This window comes from Sceloporus occidentalis, unplaced genomic scaffold (genome assembly GCF_023333645.1).
Source record: "Sceloporus occidentalis isolate IW3139 unplaced genomic scaffold, rSceOcc1.0.p SCAF_12, whole genome shotgun sequence".
NCBI lineage: Eukaryota > Metazoa > Chordata > Lepidosauria > Squamata > Phrynosomatidae > Sceloporus > Sceloporus occidentalis.
Window position 1 is genome coordinate 23318895 of NW_028316992.1, and position 16569 is coordinate 23335463.

General features: G+C 42.7%; 1 protein-coding gene across 1 annotated transcript; it reads left to right on the plus strand.

The window, feature by feature from the left end:
* The first annotated feature begins 10454 nt into the window (after positions 1–10454).
* Positions 10455–15328, plus strand: LOC149305381 (prolactin-releasing peptide-like). Its single transcript, XM_089477865.1, has 2 exons — positions 10455–10566; positions 14932–15328. The coding sequence occupies exons 1-2, from the start codon at positions 10464–10466 to the stop codon at positions 15093–15095; spliced, it is 267 nt and encodes an 88-aa protein (XP_089333991.1). The 5' UTR covers positions 10455–10463; the 3' UTR covers positions 15096–15328.
* The last annotated feature ends 1241 nt before the right edge of the window (positions 15329–16569 follow it).

Genomic DNA, 16569 nt, shown 5'->3' on the forward strand with positions numbered 1-16569 from the left:
CTGTCACTGAAAGGACAGGAAGACAGTTGAAACCCAACTCTCCAGTTCTCCCGTGGAGGGAAAAAAAGTAAGTCTTTTTCTTTACTATATTAGTTCTATATTGCTTCTGTCTCTGTCTCTCTCTACAAGTGTGAATAAGCAATGCTAAACAGAATGCATGGCATGCATGACACCTCCAACCTCATCAAAGTAGTCTGGGGACTTTTCTAAAGCAGGACCCTTTCATTTCCAGGTATATTTTGTTGCAGATTGGGTCCTTGTATATATGTGTGTGTTTTCCCATTTTTACGTCTGCGGTGATTGCATTTTACTCTGACAATGTTTTGCTAATATAAAAAACCAAAAGGTGTGCTAACTAGCTATCTTAGCACTGTAGTCAAATCCGAGATGTATCATTTTTGAAACTGGCAGTAAAAGCAAAGGGAAGTGCAAATATCCAACACTTTTGAATCATTCCCAAGAGGAATATTGTTGGTATCATTATATACCATAACCTAAACGACTGATATCAGTGGGAACCCACAGTGCAACAGATGGTTATTATTAGGTAGATTATTGTTTTGCTAGCTAGTGTGACACACTGAGTCAATGCAGTGCAGTGGGTTGGTCACTGGATTACAACTGGAGAGTTCCAGATCAGCCATGAAACCCCACTCGGTAATCTTAGAAAAATCATATGATCTCAACCTCAGAGGATGACAATTGGAAATCCACTCTGATTATCTGAAAAATGCTTGTAAAGAAAACCGTGTTTGCCTCTGTGTCCCCATAAGTTGGAACCAACTTGAAGGCACAACACACAGAGCTTTCCATTTATGAGGTGTATGCAACTTGCACAGTCACCCAGAGAGCCCCATATTTAAGCTGTGGTTTGATTTGCCTCCAATACCGGAGGTCATATTTAGCCATGTTTTCAAGCAGATCACAATAGCTTTTAAGATAGGCACTTAGTGAATGAGAGTTGTTCTGTTGTTTTAGTTTTTTCAGCACATAAGGGAACAGCGATTTTTGTGACGATATCTAGAAAGAGCAGGGTATAATGTGATGATAATGTGTGATGTCCAAATACAGCTGACACAAAATAGGTCAGAACACATCAAGGCAGGAGGAAATACATTACCTTTCCAAACTATCACATCATCACATTTGAGGTACTGTCACACTTCTGAGGCTGCAAGAAGTGCTTTTCATCATCACCTCCTTTTCCGATTTACCCCCCAGTAGCTAACCTGGAGATGTGATCCATGACTGCTCCTTGCATCCCAGATACCAAATCACCCCAATGCCTAAAAATTCATGATTAGCGGTTTGGAATCTGAAATATGTTTTTCCCATCCTGCAAAGAGTTCAATACTTTAAAAATGATTCTGGCTCACTGGTGGCACAGTGACTAAATACTTGTACTGTAGCCACTCACTCACATTCCACAAGGCTGTGAATTCAATACCAGCCAGGGGCTCAGGGTTGACTCAGCTTACACATTGTAAACCTCTTAGGGAGTGCTTAAGTATACTTCAGTGGTATAGAAATGTACTTGCTATTTCTATTGCTATTTTATTGCCATATGTCTTTTTCACTTTTCATTTAAGATTAAATCCAGTATAAAGAAAGATGACTATTCTTCTGCCCAAAGAGTTAAAAATGATAAATTATCTTCCAGAAGTTAACTTCTAAATGTAGATAAACTGTAAAACAGAAAGTTTACAAATAATGTCATCCTCTGAGTTAAGGATGGCTTCAGCAGGTACATTTTATTCATTCCTCTTAAAAGTCACTTTTTCCAATCTCTACCCTTATCACTCACTAACCCACAAGACAAGATGGATGGCCTTGTCCTCCTAATTGCAGATGGATTGCCTTTTCCCACTTACTGCCCTGCATATCAACTGGATTGCAAGGCAAAGCAGGTGGGTCTTCCCAGCTTCATGGGATGTGGTTCCCCGGAGAGTGACCAAGGGCTACATGCAGCCCATGAGTGAGGGTTGTCCACCTTTGTCATGTATGGACAGCAGCTCTTACCTTGTTTCAACCATCAGAAATTTCATCAATTGACTGTTTGGCACAGAGGAATAACAGGGGAGACTAAATCTAATCCCCTCTTAAATCTAATAGTTTATCAGTGCCAGCCCTGTTTTCTAACTAGATTCAGTTCCAGCAGCCAAATGAGAAGTAAATGTCCAGATGTAGCTCCACCGTGCTGAAACAGAGGCCCAAATGCCACCTCCTCATGAATATAACAATGAATTAAATTACCTTTCAAACAGCTGGGAAACATAACTTTCCAGGGTTCCAACTTGTACAAAAACAGTCCTATAAAAGTACATATTTTGTTGTTGTGCTGTTGTTATGTGCTGACATGTTAGCTTCCACTTATAGTGACTCTATGAATTAGAGACCTCTAAGATAACCTGTTATTAAAAGCCCTGTTAAGATCTTGCAGACACAAAGCTGTAGCTTCCACCTGTAGTCATAGAATCATAGAATCGTAGAGTTGGAAGAGACCGCAAGGGCCATCCAGTCCAACCCCCTGCCATGCAGGAAATCTAAATCAAAGCATCCCCGATTGATGGCCATCCAGCCTCTGTTTAAAGACCTCTAAGGAAGGAGACTCCACTACACTCCGGGGGAGTGTGTTCCACTGTCGAACAGCCCTTACTGTCAGGAAGTTCCTCCTAATGTTGAGGTGGAATCTCTTTTCCTGGAGCTCTGGGTTAGTCAAAAAGTAGATCAGGAACACAGACGCTACCTGTGCTGGGTTGGGTTATACTACCCCTGAAAATGCCGATTTGCAGTGTGTGTGCACTCCTGGATTTTGTAAAGCTCAAGTTTCTGCAGTGGGCAAAAGTATATATGCACTGGTTAAGCTATTGTGCCTGTTCCAGAAAATGTGTGATCTGGTAATGAGGATACACACCTTATTTACATCCCACCCAGACTATAATCCTTTATTTGGGCAGTCTTTGAAAAGTGCTCAGAAACTTCACTTTGTCCAAAGAACTGCAGCCAGACTATTCACTGGGGCTGAACAGAGGGAACATACAACTCTTTTGTTGGAACAGCATTACAGGATACTATTTTATTTCAAACTGCTGGTTCTGACCTATTAAGTATTACAATCCTTAGGTTCATGCTAATGGACTATATTCTCCCATATGAGCCTCCTGAGCCCTGCAGTCTTCCTCTTTCCTACCATTTTTCACTTTATTGTTTCAAGTCTTTGCTATTTTCTGCTAGTACAGTAGTCCCTCTGTATCTGTGGACTTGCCATCTGTGGATTCAAGCAGGGAGGGAGGGAGGATGACGACCAGTGGATTCCTGCTGTCTCCAGTTGCGGCGCAGACACATGGCTGTGCCACCATTTGGGAAAATGGAACTCAAGCATCTGCAAATTTTGGTATCCATGGGAGGTGGGATTTCCAGAATGGATCCCCTGTGGTTACCGAGGACTGACTGTAATATGGTGGCATCAGAATATCTTAAAATATTCCGATGCCACTTTTCTTCCACTTTTCACTCTGAGCCTCATCCCACTTCCTGCATGATGTTCTGTGTATAAATTAAACATATAGTGTGAAAAAATGTAGTCTTGCTCTACCCCCCTTGCCAACTGAAAATCATTCTGTTTCACCATCTTCTATCACCAGTGGTCTCTAGTACAAAGTACAGGTTATACATCAGTACAATGAAGTGTTGGTGAACTCTTGTTTCTTTTAGAATGGTGCAATATTTTCCATCATCTACAAAGTCAAAGACTTTGTCATAATCTATAAAGCACAGGCTGATTTTCTTCTAGAAATTCTTCAGTACTCTCTATTAGCCAATCTATATTCGCAGTATAATTTCTAGTGCCTCTTCCTTTTCTGAATCCAGCGTGGAAATATGGTATTCATCCTTGCCAATGTGATAACAAGTCTCAAGCATTTCTTTGCTTGCTTGGCAGATAAGGCCCATGCTCCAATGATTGCTACAATTACAATCCCTGGTGTCCCTTTTTGGAGGGTATTGGAACATATACTGAGCTTTTCCAGTCTGTGCATGATTGTTTTTTTTCCCATTTTGGTTGGCAGTTTTTAGTTAGTATTTAGATGGACTGCATTTCTGTTGCTTGAAACTGCTCTGTTGGTATGCCATCTGTTCCTGGTTATTCATTTCTCCCAAGTGCTTTGAAAATGTGAGCAGAGAGTTGCTTCCTTCATCTTTTTCCTTTGAACTGATCATGTAATGTGTTCCACTATTGACCAGTGAGTATCTTTACACTTTGAAATCTTGAATCTTGTTGAAGTCTCTTGTTCTCTTTTTATTGACACCTTTTTTTTACTGACACTTAGAATACTTCTATTTGACCCTCCATACAGTTCATGTTGTTGAATAGTTGTATTCAGGATTTATCTTCCCTAACTGTTCCAAACTTTTCATCAGTTATCTATTAATGCTTTTCTTTCTCTTTTGGCTATAGAGTCCTTCCTGATAATGTCCCTGCTTTGAGTCCACAGTTCTTCTGGTTCATTGTCAGTTAGGTTGAACAGCACAAGTCTGTTCTTTACCTGGTCTTTAAATATTACATCAATGGTCTTTATACTGTGTCTTGGCACTATGGTTGATGTAATTATATTCTTTAGTTTTACTCCATTTTTGATATTATAAGTTCATGGACTGTGCTGCAAACCAGTCCTGGTCTTGTTTCTGTACATAATGGCCTTCTGCATCATCTACTTCCAATTATGTAGCCTATTTTATTTTTGTACTGGCCATCCAGTGCTGCTTATGTATACAATTGTCTCTTCATTTGCCTGAAGAATGTATTTATGATGAACAGAATGCCAGCTTCACAAAATTCAGTAAATAACTCTCCTGCTTCAGTTCTTGAACAATGTTTGGTTCTACTCCTGTTTCTTTTGAATTCCAGCCACCTTTGATTATCCACATGCCCTGCTTAGGAGGAAATATAAGTCAGTTGTGTTTCAGCTGTGTTTTGCACAGTTTCGCATCTTCTTAAAAAGCACATGTGCAGGGAAGCCATTCAGCTCCAACTCAAGTGCCAGCCATAGGAATGCCCCAGTAGATGACCCTTGGGTTAGGTGATATTGCTTTTCTTGTACCGTCCCCCAGATTAAGCACAGTGAAAAACAATAATGCACACCTCCTATCTCATCAGCTACCACTTGGGACAGGATAATTTTGCCTGAATTGACACTTCGTCTAATGGAGAAGACACAGAGCAGCCAGGGCTCCCTATTGCTGTCTCTGATCAAAGGGAAGAATAGAGCCTTTCTGTACCGTTTCAGACTTCCCAAAAAGAAAAGTCAGTATGGAAGAGAGGTGAACTCCTCACTCTTATTTCTGATCTCTGATAACAGGATCAGAGAAAACATGCAGATTTCTCTGCTTCATTCCATACCCTCCAATTGTCCTGCTTTGACACAGACAACCCTGATCTGTTCTGGGACATCAGTTGTCCTACTTTTTCAGCTTCCTTTTAAATGTCCCAGTTTCTCTCTTCCATTCCCACTTCCCCACTTTGTCCTTGTCTTACTTCCATTGCTGCAAACAGATTTTGAGGTGAACAAGTAGTTTAATTAACTCAGCAGGGAGAGAGGAGAGAAGGGTGCAGGGTCTTTTGCTTTTGCTATCTGTGCCACTATCTGATGTCAAGTTACTTGGAAAAGTGAGGCCAGCCCCTTTTCCATGTCTATCTTGGCTGCCAAAAGAAGACTGGTCAATTGGGTGGTGGAGATTGTGAATGCTTTTTTGAAAGAGAGCTATGTTTCAACTTCTCTAAAGGAAGAAATTGTTGAAAAACACTTCATTGGACCTTACTTCCTAGGTAACTATCAGCCACTCCCTAGTCTCCCCTTTCTAAGCAAAGTCCTAGAGTGAGTGGTGGCACACAACTCCAGCCTTTCTTGGATGAAGCAGATAACCTGGACCCATTTCAGTCTGGGTTCAGACCTGGTTATGGGACAGAAACAGCCCTGATTGCCTTGGTAGATGACCTACACTGGGAGTTGAACAGTGAGAGTTGGTATTCTTGGAACTTTCGGCAGCAGAGCTTATCGCTTGGCATTTTAAATCAGCTCCAGCCTCTTGGGCTGCAGCCGGGTTGAGGGATGGAATTGGGGATCATTTCACACTTAAATCGCTGCTGAATCGTGAGTTGCCATCAGCCCAGGTCTCAGCCATGTCTAAGCCGCCAGCACTTTTTAGAAGTCAGAAAACCATGAATTCACAAGGTATTGGCAGTATCTTACACTGCTACATGTGCTGTTATATACAATATTTTATATCTTTTATGGCCTCAGACGAAATTCTTCTAAGTTTGAGGCTTTCTCCCTGTGTGCTTGATGTGTGAAGCCACTGGAGACATTTAAGATGAATGGGAAGAGAGAGTAATTAATGCTTTCTTAAGTGGTGGAATTATACAACCTAGATCAAAAGCAGCAGCGGTTAAACATTTGTTTTTAAAACCGTTTCTGGCTTTCATTGTAATGGATAATTATGAATCAGTTTCCAATGCCCCATGCTTGGATAACATGCTCAAATAAAAGCCAGCCCTACATTTTTCTGGATAAAAGCAGTTATCTAAATTGAAATGAGGAAAACTTTACATGTTTTACTCTCAGGACTCTCAGGACCTGCGAGTTTCCCCTTCCCCAATGTGTGGAGAAGGGAAAATCCATATGACTTATATCGTAACTCATTTGGATGTAATAGCAAATATAACAACTCCAAGATTTCAAACTTCACATTTCAAAAACTCAAGAATTCAGAACAATCATTGCAGAACTTATATGGCATCATTTGCACTTAAAAATGGTAGTGTCCTCATAACTGGAGAAGGGCTGGATTTCACATAATGACAAGAGGAAGATGTCCAAAAAACCCTCACTTCGCCTACATCAGATAGGAATTATGAGGCCCTCTGGATATTGTTGGACCACAAGTCCCACTGGCCCAAGCCAGCATAGGCCAGGATGACCAAATGTCTTCCTTTTCCAGGACATGTCCTCCATGTCAACCTTCTGTCCAGTAGGAATTTCAAAATGTCCTCTATTTTAAGCATGACTTGGGTGCATTACAGACCGCCGAAAAGTGGCAGACTGTACCCGCCCCTTTCCCCGCCGGATCGGGGCCTCAGTGGCCAAAGCGGCAGCCGCTGAGGCCCCGATCTGCCGCTTTCCAGCAGCAAAAGGCCACTTCCCCGAGGCCTGGAAAGGGGTGTCCTTGGGGCTTCAAGCCCCAAGGACAACCCACGGCGGCGGGGAGGAGGAGAAAGGGGCCGCTTGGCCCCTTTCTCCCTTGTGTCGCTGGGCGCAGCCATCTAAAGGCTGTGCCCAGCGACGCAAGACCAGAAAGGAGCTCTGTTTCAGAGCTCCTTCCTCCGCCGACGAAAGGGCGCACTAAGCGCCCTTGTGCGGCGTGACAGCATCACGTCCGCGGCGCCTCGTTTGGACGCGGCGCGTTCCTGACGCCATCATGGCGGCCCCATGTAGATGGGGCGCCACCATCTTGTACATCCTCAGGACGTATTAGACTTGGGGGCGTCAAGAAGTGACGCCCCTTTTTAAACCTAGGACATCCTGAGGACGTTCGTTATGGCGGTCTGTAACGCGCCTTAGAGGCATGAATTTATATTTATTTGTGTTTTTACCTTGTATTTGGTAATGGCCTATATTTTTCTTGAATGTCCTACATTTTGCAGTGCCTTGTCCTCCTTTGTGGTTAGGACACCTGGTCACCTTGGCAAAACCAACAGTATACCATTCAACATTTCACAGATGACAACTAGGATATGTGTTTCCAATCACCATCAGAAAGAGGTCAAGATGGCAAAATGAGAAAGAACATACAATGAGAAAGAACACACAAGCTAGGCTGCAGCAGTTTGCTTTTTCCTGAGTCTACAGGGCTAAGAAAGATTCTGCCCTTCCTCTCCTCTCCAACCTGCTGAGCTGAGTGCTAACTACTCTTGCACTATGAACTCAGTTTGTAGCAATTGAAGTAGGCTGATGGCAAAAGGGAATGTGGGAATGGAAAAGAGTAACTGAAACTTAGGAGTTTATGAGAAGGCTAAAAAACCCGCCTTACCCTTGCCACGTTGAAGTCTCTTTTGGGATAAAGTTGGGTATTATCACATGCAAAATGTCTCCGATGCTGCCACCTGGCTGAATACTGGCTAACTTCTGGCTAGAAGCCACGCTCTGCTGGCCGATTTGCAAAGCCAGGAGCTTTCCGGTTTTGAAAAGAGGCTGGCTGAGAGTGGTTTCTAGCCAGGATTCAGCCGGGCAGCAGCATCAGAGGCATTTTGCGTGTGATAATACCTGACTTTATTCCAAAAGAGACTTCAATGTGGCAGGGGGAAGGCGGGTTTTTAAGCCTTCTGATAAACTCCATAGAATCATAGGATTGAAAGAGACCCCAAGAGGCATCCAGTGCAACCCGCTACCATGCAGGAATACACAATCAAAGCATCCCAATAGATGGCCACCCAGCCTCTGTTTAAAGACCTCCAGAGGAGGAGACTCCACCATTCTACAAGGGAGTGTGTTCCACTCTCAAACAGCTCTTACTGTCAGGAAGTTCCTCCTAATGTTGAAGTATCTCTTTTCCTGTAGCTTGAATCCATTGTTCCAAGTCCTGTTCTGTGGAACAGCAGAAAACAAGCTTGCTCCAGTCTCACACCCCTTCAAATATTTAAACAGGTGATCATATCACCTGTTGACCTTCTGTTCGCCAGGCTACACATATCCAGCTCCCTAAGTCTCTCCTCATAGGGCATGGTTTTCAGGCCTTTCACCATTTTGGTTGCCCTCCTGTGGACATGCTCCAGCTTCTCAATATCCTTTTTGAATTGTGGTGCCCAGAACTGGACACAGTATTCCAGGTGGGGCCTGACCAAAGCGGAATAGAGTGGTACTATTACTTCCCCCAGTCTAGATACAGTACCTCTATTGATGCAGCCTGGAATCACATTGGCTTTTTTCGTTGCTGCATCACACTGTTGATTCATGTTCAACTAGTGGTCTACTATGACTCCTAGATCCCTTCACATATTATCTTGTTAAGGCAGATGTCCCCCATCCTATATCTATGCATTTCATTTTTGTCTGCCTAAGTATAGTATCGTACATTTCTTCATGCTGAAATTTATTTTGGTAATTTTGGCCCAGCTTTCTAATCTATTCCGTTCACTTTGAATTTTGATCCTCTCCTCTGGGATATTAGATACTACTCCTAATTTGGTGTCATCTGCACATTCATAAGCATGCCCTCTATTCTTTCATCCAAATTGTTGATAAATATGTTGAATAGCACTGGGCCCAGGACAGAACCCTGTGGCATCCTACTGGTCACTTCTCTCCAAGATGAATAGGGGTCATTGCTGAGCATCCTTTGGGTTTGGCCAGTCAACATTTTGAAAGCAGCTGAAAAGAGAATTAAACAGGACAATTGAGGTTATGCAATGGTGAGGTATGCTAGGAAATGCACTTCAGCAACATCTGGAGCAACATCATACCATTATTCCGACTCCTAATAAAGTGATCAAAATAAAGACTGAAAATGCAAGCTTTTTGGGTTCAATGCAACTTAATCCTAAATCTATGTAGGACTGCAGTCTTAGAAGAATAAGCAAAATAAATGATTTGGATCACAATAGTAAACACTTTGACAAATATTACTAATATACAATAATAATTCTTGATATCAAGGTAAAACTAAACTGAAGGAACCCACAACTGAAAGTTCAAAACTGAACATTACTAAAGACATGATACAAATACAGGTGCTGTATTTAGTTGAACCCAGGTTCCAAATCCCGGAACCCAAACATGTTGTAATATTCCTCAGTGACCCAGTAAGGCAAGCCCACAAACCTGTAGTGATGGTAGTTGCAATGATGATGAGGAGGAGGAAGTAGATGTAACAAAAACAGTAAATGATCATAGTATTCCTAGAAGTAGTGATAACAGTAGTAGCAGTATATTTTTAAGTTTGTAAAAAGATACTATGGTATTAAAAACAATTAGTTAGAGCCACCTGTTCACAGATTTGGCATTTAAATCAAAAGACACATGAAGAATTCCATGGGGAAAAAAAGAGGTAGCAAAAATTTTGTTTACACTGTTTGTCACTAGTATTTCCAACGGTTATCAGCCTTCTCTGACCAGTGTGAGAAGCACCTGCATGATTTGCATCAATGATTAAGTTGTAGTAACAAAATTTAGGTCTGAGTAGTTGAATGTATTGTTTCAGGAAACCAAACATTTCTTGAAATGCATCTTTCAAATTTATTTTTGTAGGGGTGTGGGGTTTTATTTTATTTTTGTTAGGGTTTCTGTCCTTCACTGAAAAGTCCTTGCCTTTGATGAGTCTGTTCCTTTCATTCTTTCTCCCTTGTGTCTATAGGTGAGTGTCTGCTTCCCTAAGTTCCAAGCTACGAAACATTGATAAAGAACCTAAAAGGAATGAGATTGCTAATTGTCTGCCTCATGTGCTTGCTGCTGGACTGCCTGGTGGTGCTTCCTGACACTGAATGTCGAAACCTGGATCAATCCATGGAAATTAGAAGTATGTTCTTGTTGGCCAGGCAACCTTGTGTGACAGCGGTGTATCTGAAACATTTGTCTTAGTGGGCTTCAAGAGATAACACTGGTTGCAGTTGAATAAAATGTGTGTGTGTGTGTGTGTGTGTGTACATATGGTGCTGGAAAGCTAATGTTGGCAGTGTTTCATGTGTGTATGCACTTTGACATCCATACCCTCCAACTGTCCTGATTTGGCAAGGACAATTAATCCTCTGTCATCTCACTTTTCCAGCACATTGTTTTAGAATTTCCTACTTTGCCTTCAGTTTACTTTAGTTGCTGTAAAGTGAGTTCAAAATGCAAAAGTGGTCTGGACTCGGTTAACTCAGTGTGGGAGAGAGGAGGAGGGCAGAATCTTTCCTTTCCCTATTAGACTCAGGCAAAAGCAAACTCTCCTAGCTTATGTGTTCTTTGTTTGTTTGTTTGTGAGTTTTGGCTATGTGGCCATGTTCTGGAAGAGTTTATTTCTGATGTTTCACCAGCATCTGTAGCTGGCATCTTCAGAGAATGCTGGCATGGAAGTGAGTGGGGATACTGATATACTGTGACCCTTGCCATTCAGCAACAGACCAACACATAGCTAAACATGTAAGTCATTTCCTCTCAACCAGGGTCACACAGTATATACACCTCATTCACTTCCATGCCAGCATTCTCTGAAGATGCCAACCACAGATGCTGGTGAAATGTCAGGAATAAACTCTTCCAGAACATGGCCATATAGCCCAAAAACCCACAAAAAACTATAGATGCTGGCCATGAAAGCCTTCAGTGTCACATTATGTGTTCTTGCTCATTAATAACTTTTCCCACCATGATCACTCTCTGAATTTGCTTGGCCACACTTGTCCCAGTTTTCCTCTGTGAAATGTTGGAAAGAATGCAAGTCACCTGTTGACTCAATGTATTTCATAGGGTTTTCTTAGACAAGGAATATTCAGAGGAGGTTTGCAGTTGGGTGCAAGACATTGTTTCTATGGGTCAGAATGGCATCATTTTCGGACAAACTAACTGACTGGAGCAAGGAATTAGAGCACATGGCAGTGGGGAGACGCAGCTGCAAAAAGGAACTTCTCAGTTGCTAGTCAGCCAGCTGCTCCCAGGGTGATCAGGCACAAAGGCAGCAACTACCAAGCAACCAGTCGAGCAGTGACCAAAAAGTCTCTTGCCCGGGTCAGCCTTTGCTTCAAGGCTGGTGCAGTTGAGAGGTTTCTTAGTTATTACTCAGCCAAATGCTCAGTTGCTGCTCCCAAGGTCACTAGGTGCAAAGGCAGCAGTAACCAAGATTTATTGTTTGGAATCTGCAATAGAACTGTAGACCTAATATCAAGACATATGCATGGAAGGGGGCAGTAGCCAGAAAAAGTGTGGGGACCACCAGTTTAAATTATCAGTGCTGAGGCTGAATTTTCCCAAGGGCTTGAAAGGCAAATATACCTGGCCCAACACTTTCCCTGTCACAGTATCTGGATAAGATCTTTAATAAAGATAGAACTGTATCAAACAGCACACAAACAAACAAACAAACATTTTTTTCTAGTGACACAATGCCTGGAAACGTCATTTCTTTGTTAACATAGACTTGGCTGGAAGGGAAACAGATACAAAACATTCTGCCAGTTATGCTGTGTCTGGAATTATTATTGTTTATTATTATTTACTCTGTGCAGAAGTATTCCAATTCTTTAAACCACAGGCAGAGGAAGATGGTTATTCCCTGCCTTCATTCTTGGCATATATTCTGTAACAGCAGCAGTAAACTCCCTTCACTGGCAACTGAGTTTTCTGCCCGAGATGCTCATCACTATTTATGTGTAGTTCCTTAACTCCAGCATTTGGTTTTTGGAGAGCTGAAAAATGTTGCTGTACAACCTGTGTGCTTTCTGTATACTTAGAATACTTCAAATCCTCAAACGAAAACAAAGTGGATAAAAATTTTTGTGAAATTCAGCTAAGCATAATGAGGCTTTGCTCATGTGTAATATTATCTTCTGAAGAGGTTCAGGGAACAGAGGGTCAGATTTAACATAGCTGCATGATGAGAGAAGACAAAATTTGGCATTTTAACAGAAGTCATCTGCCCACTCCCAACGGTGAGAACTCGCTATTGCTCCCCTAGAACTGTAGGAATGATGTTCAGAACCTAAACTGCTGTGTGGCCCTTATATTTTCCTGCCACCCATAGACAAGGGAGATTATCGCACTGCATTCTGAGAACGTTCAGTATCATCACGCGATGAGAACGTTCCTGGAATGGATATTACTGCATTAGCAAACTAGAACGTGATCAGAACGGCATTTTACCACACAGCGATTCCTTTTTCTTGAAACCGTTCCGAGAACATATTCCACCAAGGCCTCCTCCGTCTCCTGATTGGCTGAAAGAATGACAGGCAGGGAGGCATTGAAGCAGGCAGGCGAGCGACTGCAGTGAGGGAAGGGGTGTGTGTGTGAGAGAGAGGGGGGAAAGGAGGAGGGAGGGAAGGGAGGGAAGAAGGAGGGATCGGGAGGAAGGCAGGGAGAAAGAGAAATGGGGAGAGATGAGCCTTGCAAGTTACATCCCAAACCTCCTTTGCAAGGCTGGGAAGAAGGAGGAGCTCCATGCAGGTCTCTTCAAGCCGAAGAAAAGCAAGTTGCCAGGGAGGGGACTGGGCCAAGGGCAGAGCCCCGGCAGCCATAGCAGCTCTTTAAACCGGTTAGAAAAGAAGAGTCCTCTGCTGTCATCCCAATTCCCCATTTTGGCTGCTTGTCAGCCTTTTGCCTCCTGTGTGTGTGCGCATGTAATGTGTGCCTTCATAGAATCATAGAATCATAGAGTTGGAAGAGACCACAAGGGCCATCCAGTCCAACCCCATTCTGCCATGCAGGAAATCACAATCAAAGCATCCCCAACAGATGGCCATCCAGCCTCTGCTTAAAGACCTCCAAGGAAGGAGACTCCACTACACTCTGAGGAAAGAGTGTGTTCCACTGTCGAACAGCCCTTACTCTCAGGAAGTTCCTCCTAATATTGATGTGGGATCTCTTTTCCTGGAGCTTGCATCCATTGCTCCGGGTCCTAGTCTCTGGAGCAGCAGAAAACAAGCTTGCTCCCTCATCAATGTGACATCCCTTCAAATATTTAAACAGGGCTATCATATCACCTCTTAATCTTCTCTTCTCCAGGCTAAACATCCCCAGCTCCCTAAGTCGTTCCTTGTAGGACATGGTTTCCAGACCTTTCACCATTTTAGTCGCCCTCCTTTGGACACGCTCCAGTTTCTCAATGTCCTTTTTGAATTGTGGTGCCCAGAACTGGACACAATATTCCAGGTGGGGCCTGTGAGCTTCCCTCCCTGCTTTAATTCTTGTCTGGCTCTTTGCTATGGAATTCTGGGAGTTGTTTGTTTGCTTTTGTGTGTTGCTCCAAACAGAGGAGCTTTTGTGGGTTCCTTCCTGGAGGGAAGGAGGAGAAGGTCCTGGGCATCCCTGCCATCCCTGTTTCCTGCAGGCTGCCAGCACAGGAGCCCCGCTGGACATGACACCAGAACCCCCCCCCCCCCCCCAGAAGCAGCCAGACTCTCTCCCTCTTGCTCTCTGCTCTGCCCCCCCCCCCCCGTTTCCCTCTCTCTTTCACTCTCTTTCCCTTCTTTCCTCTTCTCTCACTTGTCCCAACTTTCCTCCCTTCCCTCCCTCCTTCTTCCCCCCCCCCACACACACATCTTCCCTCACTGCAGTCGCTCGCCTGCCTCCCTCCCTGCCTGTCATTCTTTCAGCCAATCAGGAGATGGAGGAATGAGAGAACGGATTTGAGAACGGATAAGAATACCGCACACACCTCTGTTGGAACGTTCTCATCACGTTTCAGCTCTCTGGGAACACATTCAATCTGTACCCTCCTGGAACACATGTGGAACACATTTAAACGTTCTGAGAACTCAATTGGAACACATACGTGCGGTATACTCAAATGTGTTCCGTTCTCATCACGTGATGAGAACGGTCTCAGAATGCAGTGCGATAATCTCCAAGGATGGCAGATGCTAGTGTCCTTGTATGCTTCCTTCTTCATTAGTTACTTTTTACTATGTAATACCACTACCAATCATTCTCACCATTCTCATCACCACCACCAATGTTGTTGATGCTATAGATCATCATCAGTGGTAATTTGTGGACTTAATCCAGAAGAAAGACAACAGTTCCTCAAAAAATTACTGATGTATACTATTTTAACTAGTAGCAAAATGCTAGTTGACTAAAATGTGCCTCTCATCAGTGTTTTACACTACAGTAGGGCCATGTCCAGAACAGAAGTAGGCAAGTCTTCCCTTGGCACTCATTATCTCTCCTGGGCTTTGCCTTCCAGATCCTGACATTGATCCCTCCTGGTACACAGGGCGAGGTATACGACCTGTGGGACGATTTGGGAGGAGAAGAGCAGCTGGAGAGAGCACCCAGATATCCAGCCACAGGCACCGGCAAGCTTGCTTCCCTATAGAAGAAAACAACGTTGCTCTGCAAGATGAATGATATGCTACAAATGTGAATAATTTAAAATTGTGATATGAAAGAACAGTGCACGCAAGTATTCTAGTCCCCCTCCCCCCTTATAGTCAAATAAAACAGCTGGACTTTGATGCAATCTTTCTTTCATGGCTAAAACCAAAAGAGGGAACACTGTTTGCCCAACAGATTTCGTTAGACCCTATTTCCTTGTGCCTTCCTTTATATACTAAAGAACGCACTTGCTCTCTGTGCATTTATTTTGTTTGTTTATTTTATGCTTCCACAAGTGTGTATGCATGTCACTTTACAAAACAAACTCTACAATTTGTTCCACTCTACAATTTGACACAGCTGGGACAGCAGAGGAAGGGCAGGAAGGGTAAACAGTCTGCAAAGAATAAACAGTTGTAAACAGAAAGACATGCAAACTTTTCCAGTTACATATATTAAGCATTACTGCAAGATAGACTACTGAGCACATTAACAACATTTCTCTTCTACATGCTGTATTTTCTCCCTTGGTTATAAATAGAGGTGCATAAAGTAAGATTGTTGGGTTGCAACTCCCAGTAGCCTTGGCCACTATAGCCAATGGGGAGGAATGCTGAGAGAAGCAGCTGCGGAACATATGAAGAGTTGTTTTTGTCCTACCTGTGTCTTAAATGAATCTGGGAATAAGAAAGTGGTACATTTTAACCTGTGACATGGAATGTGAACCTGGTGAAAGTCTTCAGAAATTTAAGTTGTTATTTTTCTCCTTCTTATTTTATATCCTGCTTTTCTGCTTAAAGTATCCAGAACAGTGTAGAACATAACTTTAAAATGATGTATCATAATTAATAAAATAATGTCTAAATACAACAAATAATTTCTAAATGCAATAGTTAAATACAGATACAACTGGGAACAAAGCAAAACATAGACAGCAACAAAAACAAAATATTTTATGCATTAAAACAGCAACAATAAAATAAATGTATGTTAAAGGCTCTTGGAAATAAAGCTGTCTTCAGTATCTTGTGAAGGCCATATGAAATGACACTCTGACAGATTTCAAATGGGAAGGAGATAGCACCACCTCAGAGAAAGCCCTGTCCATGTTCTCACTTGGTCTCATAAACAAGGAATCTGATCACGTACTTAATTTCTGGGAAGGTATAAACTGGAGCAAGTGATCCCTAAGGTAACTTGTTCCTATGTCACTCATTGGTTTAAAGGCTAGAACCAGAACTATCATCTTGAAAGCCAGTGAAGTCTGGATTTCAGTCCAGATTTTTGGATAGCCTTCCAATGGCACAGGTGGCAAGACTGGGGAGCCACAGAAGACAAAGGCAATGAGAGAGAACAGCCATCTCCAGGCTTATGGGCTGGGCCTTCCAGAAAGAAATCTAGAATCACTGAAGAGTAGTATGACATATGCATACCCTAACCAGAATGATAGCATGGATAATCAGACTGATAATCACTAGAGATTCAATATTTCTGATCATATAACCAC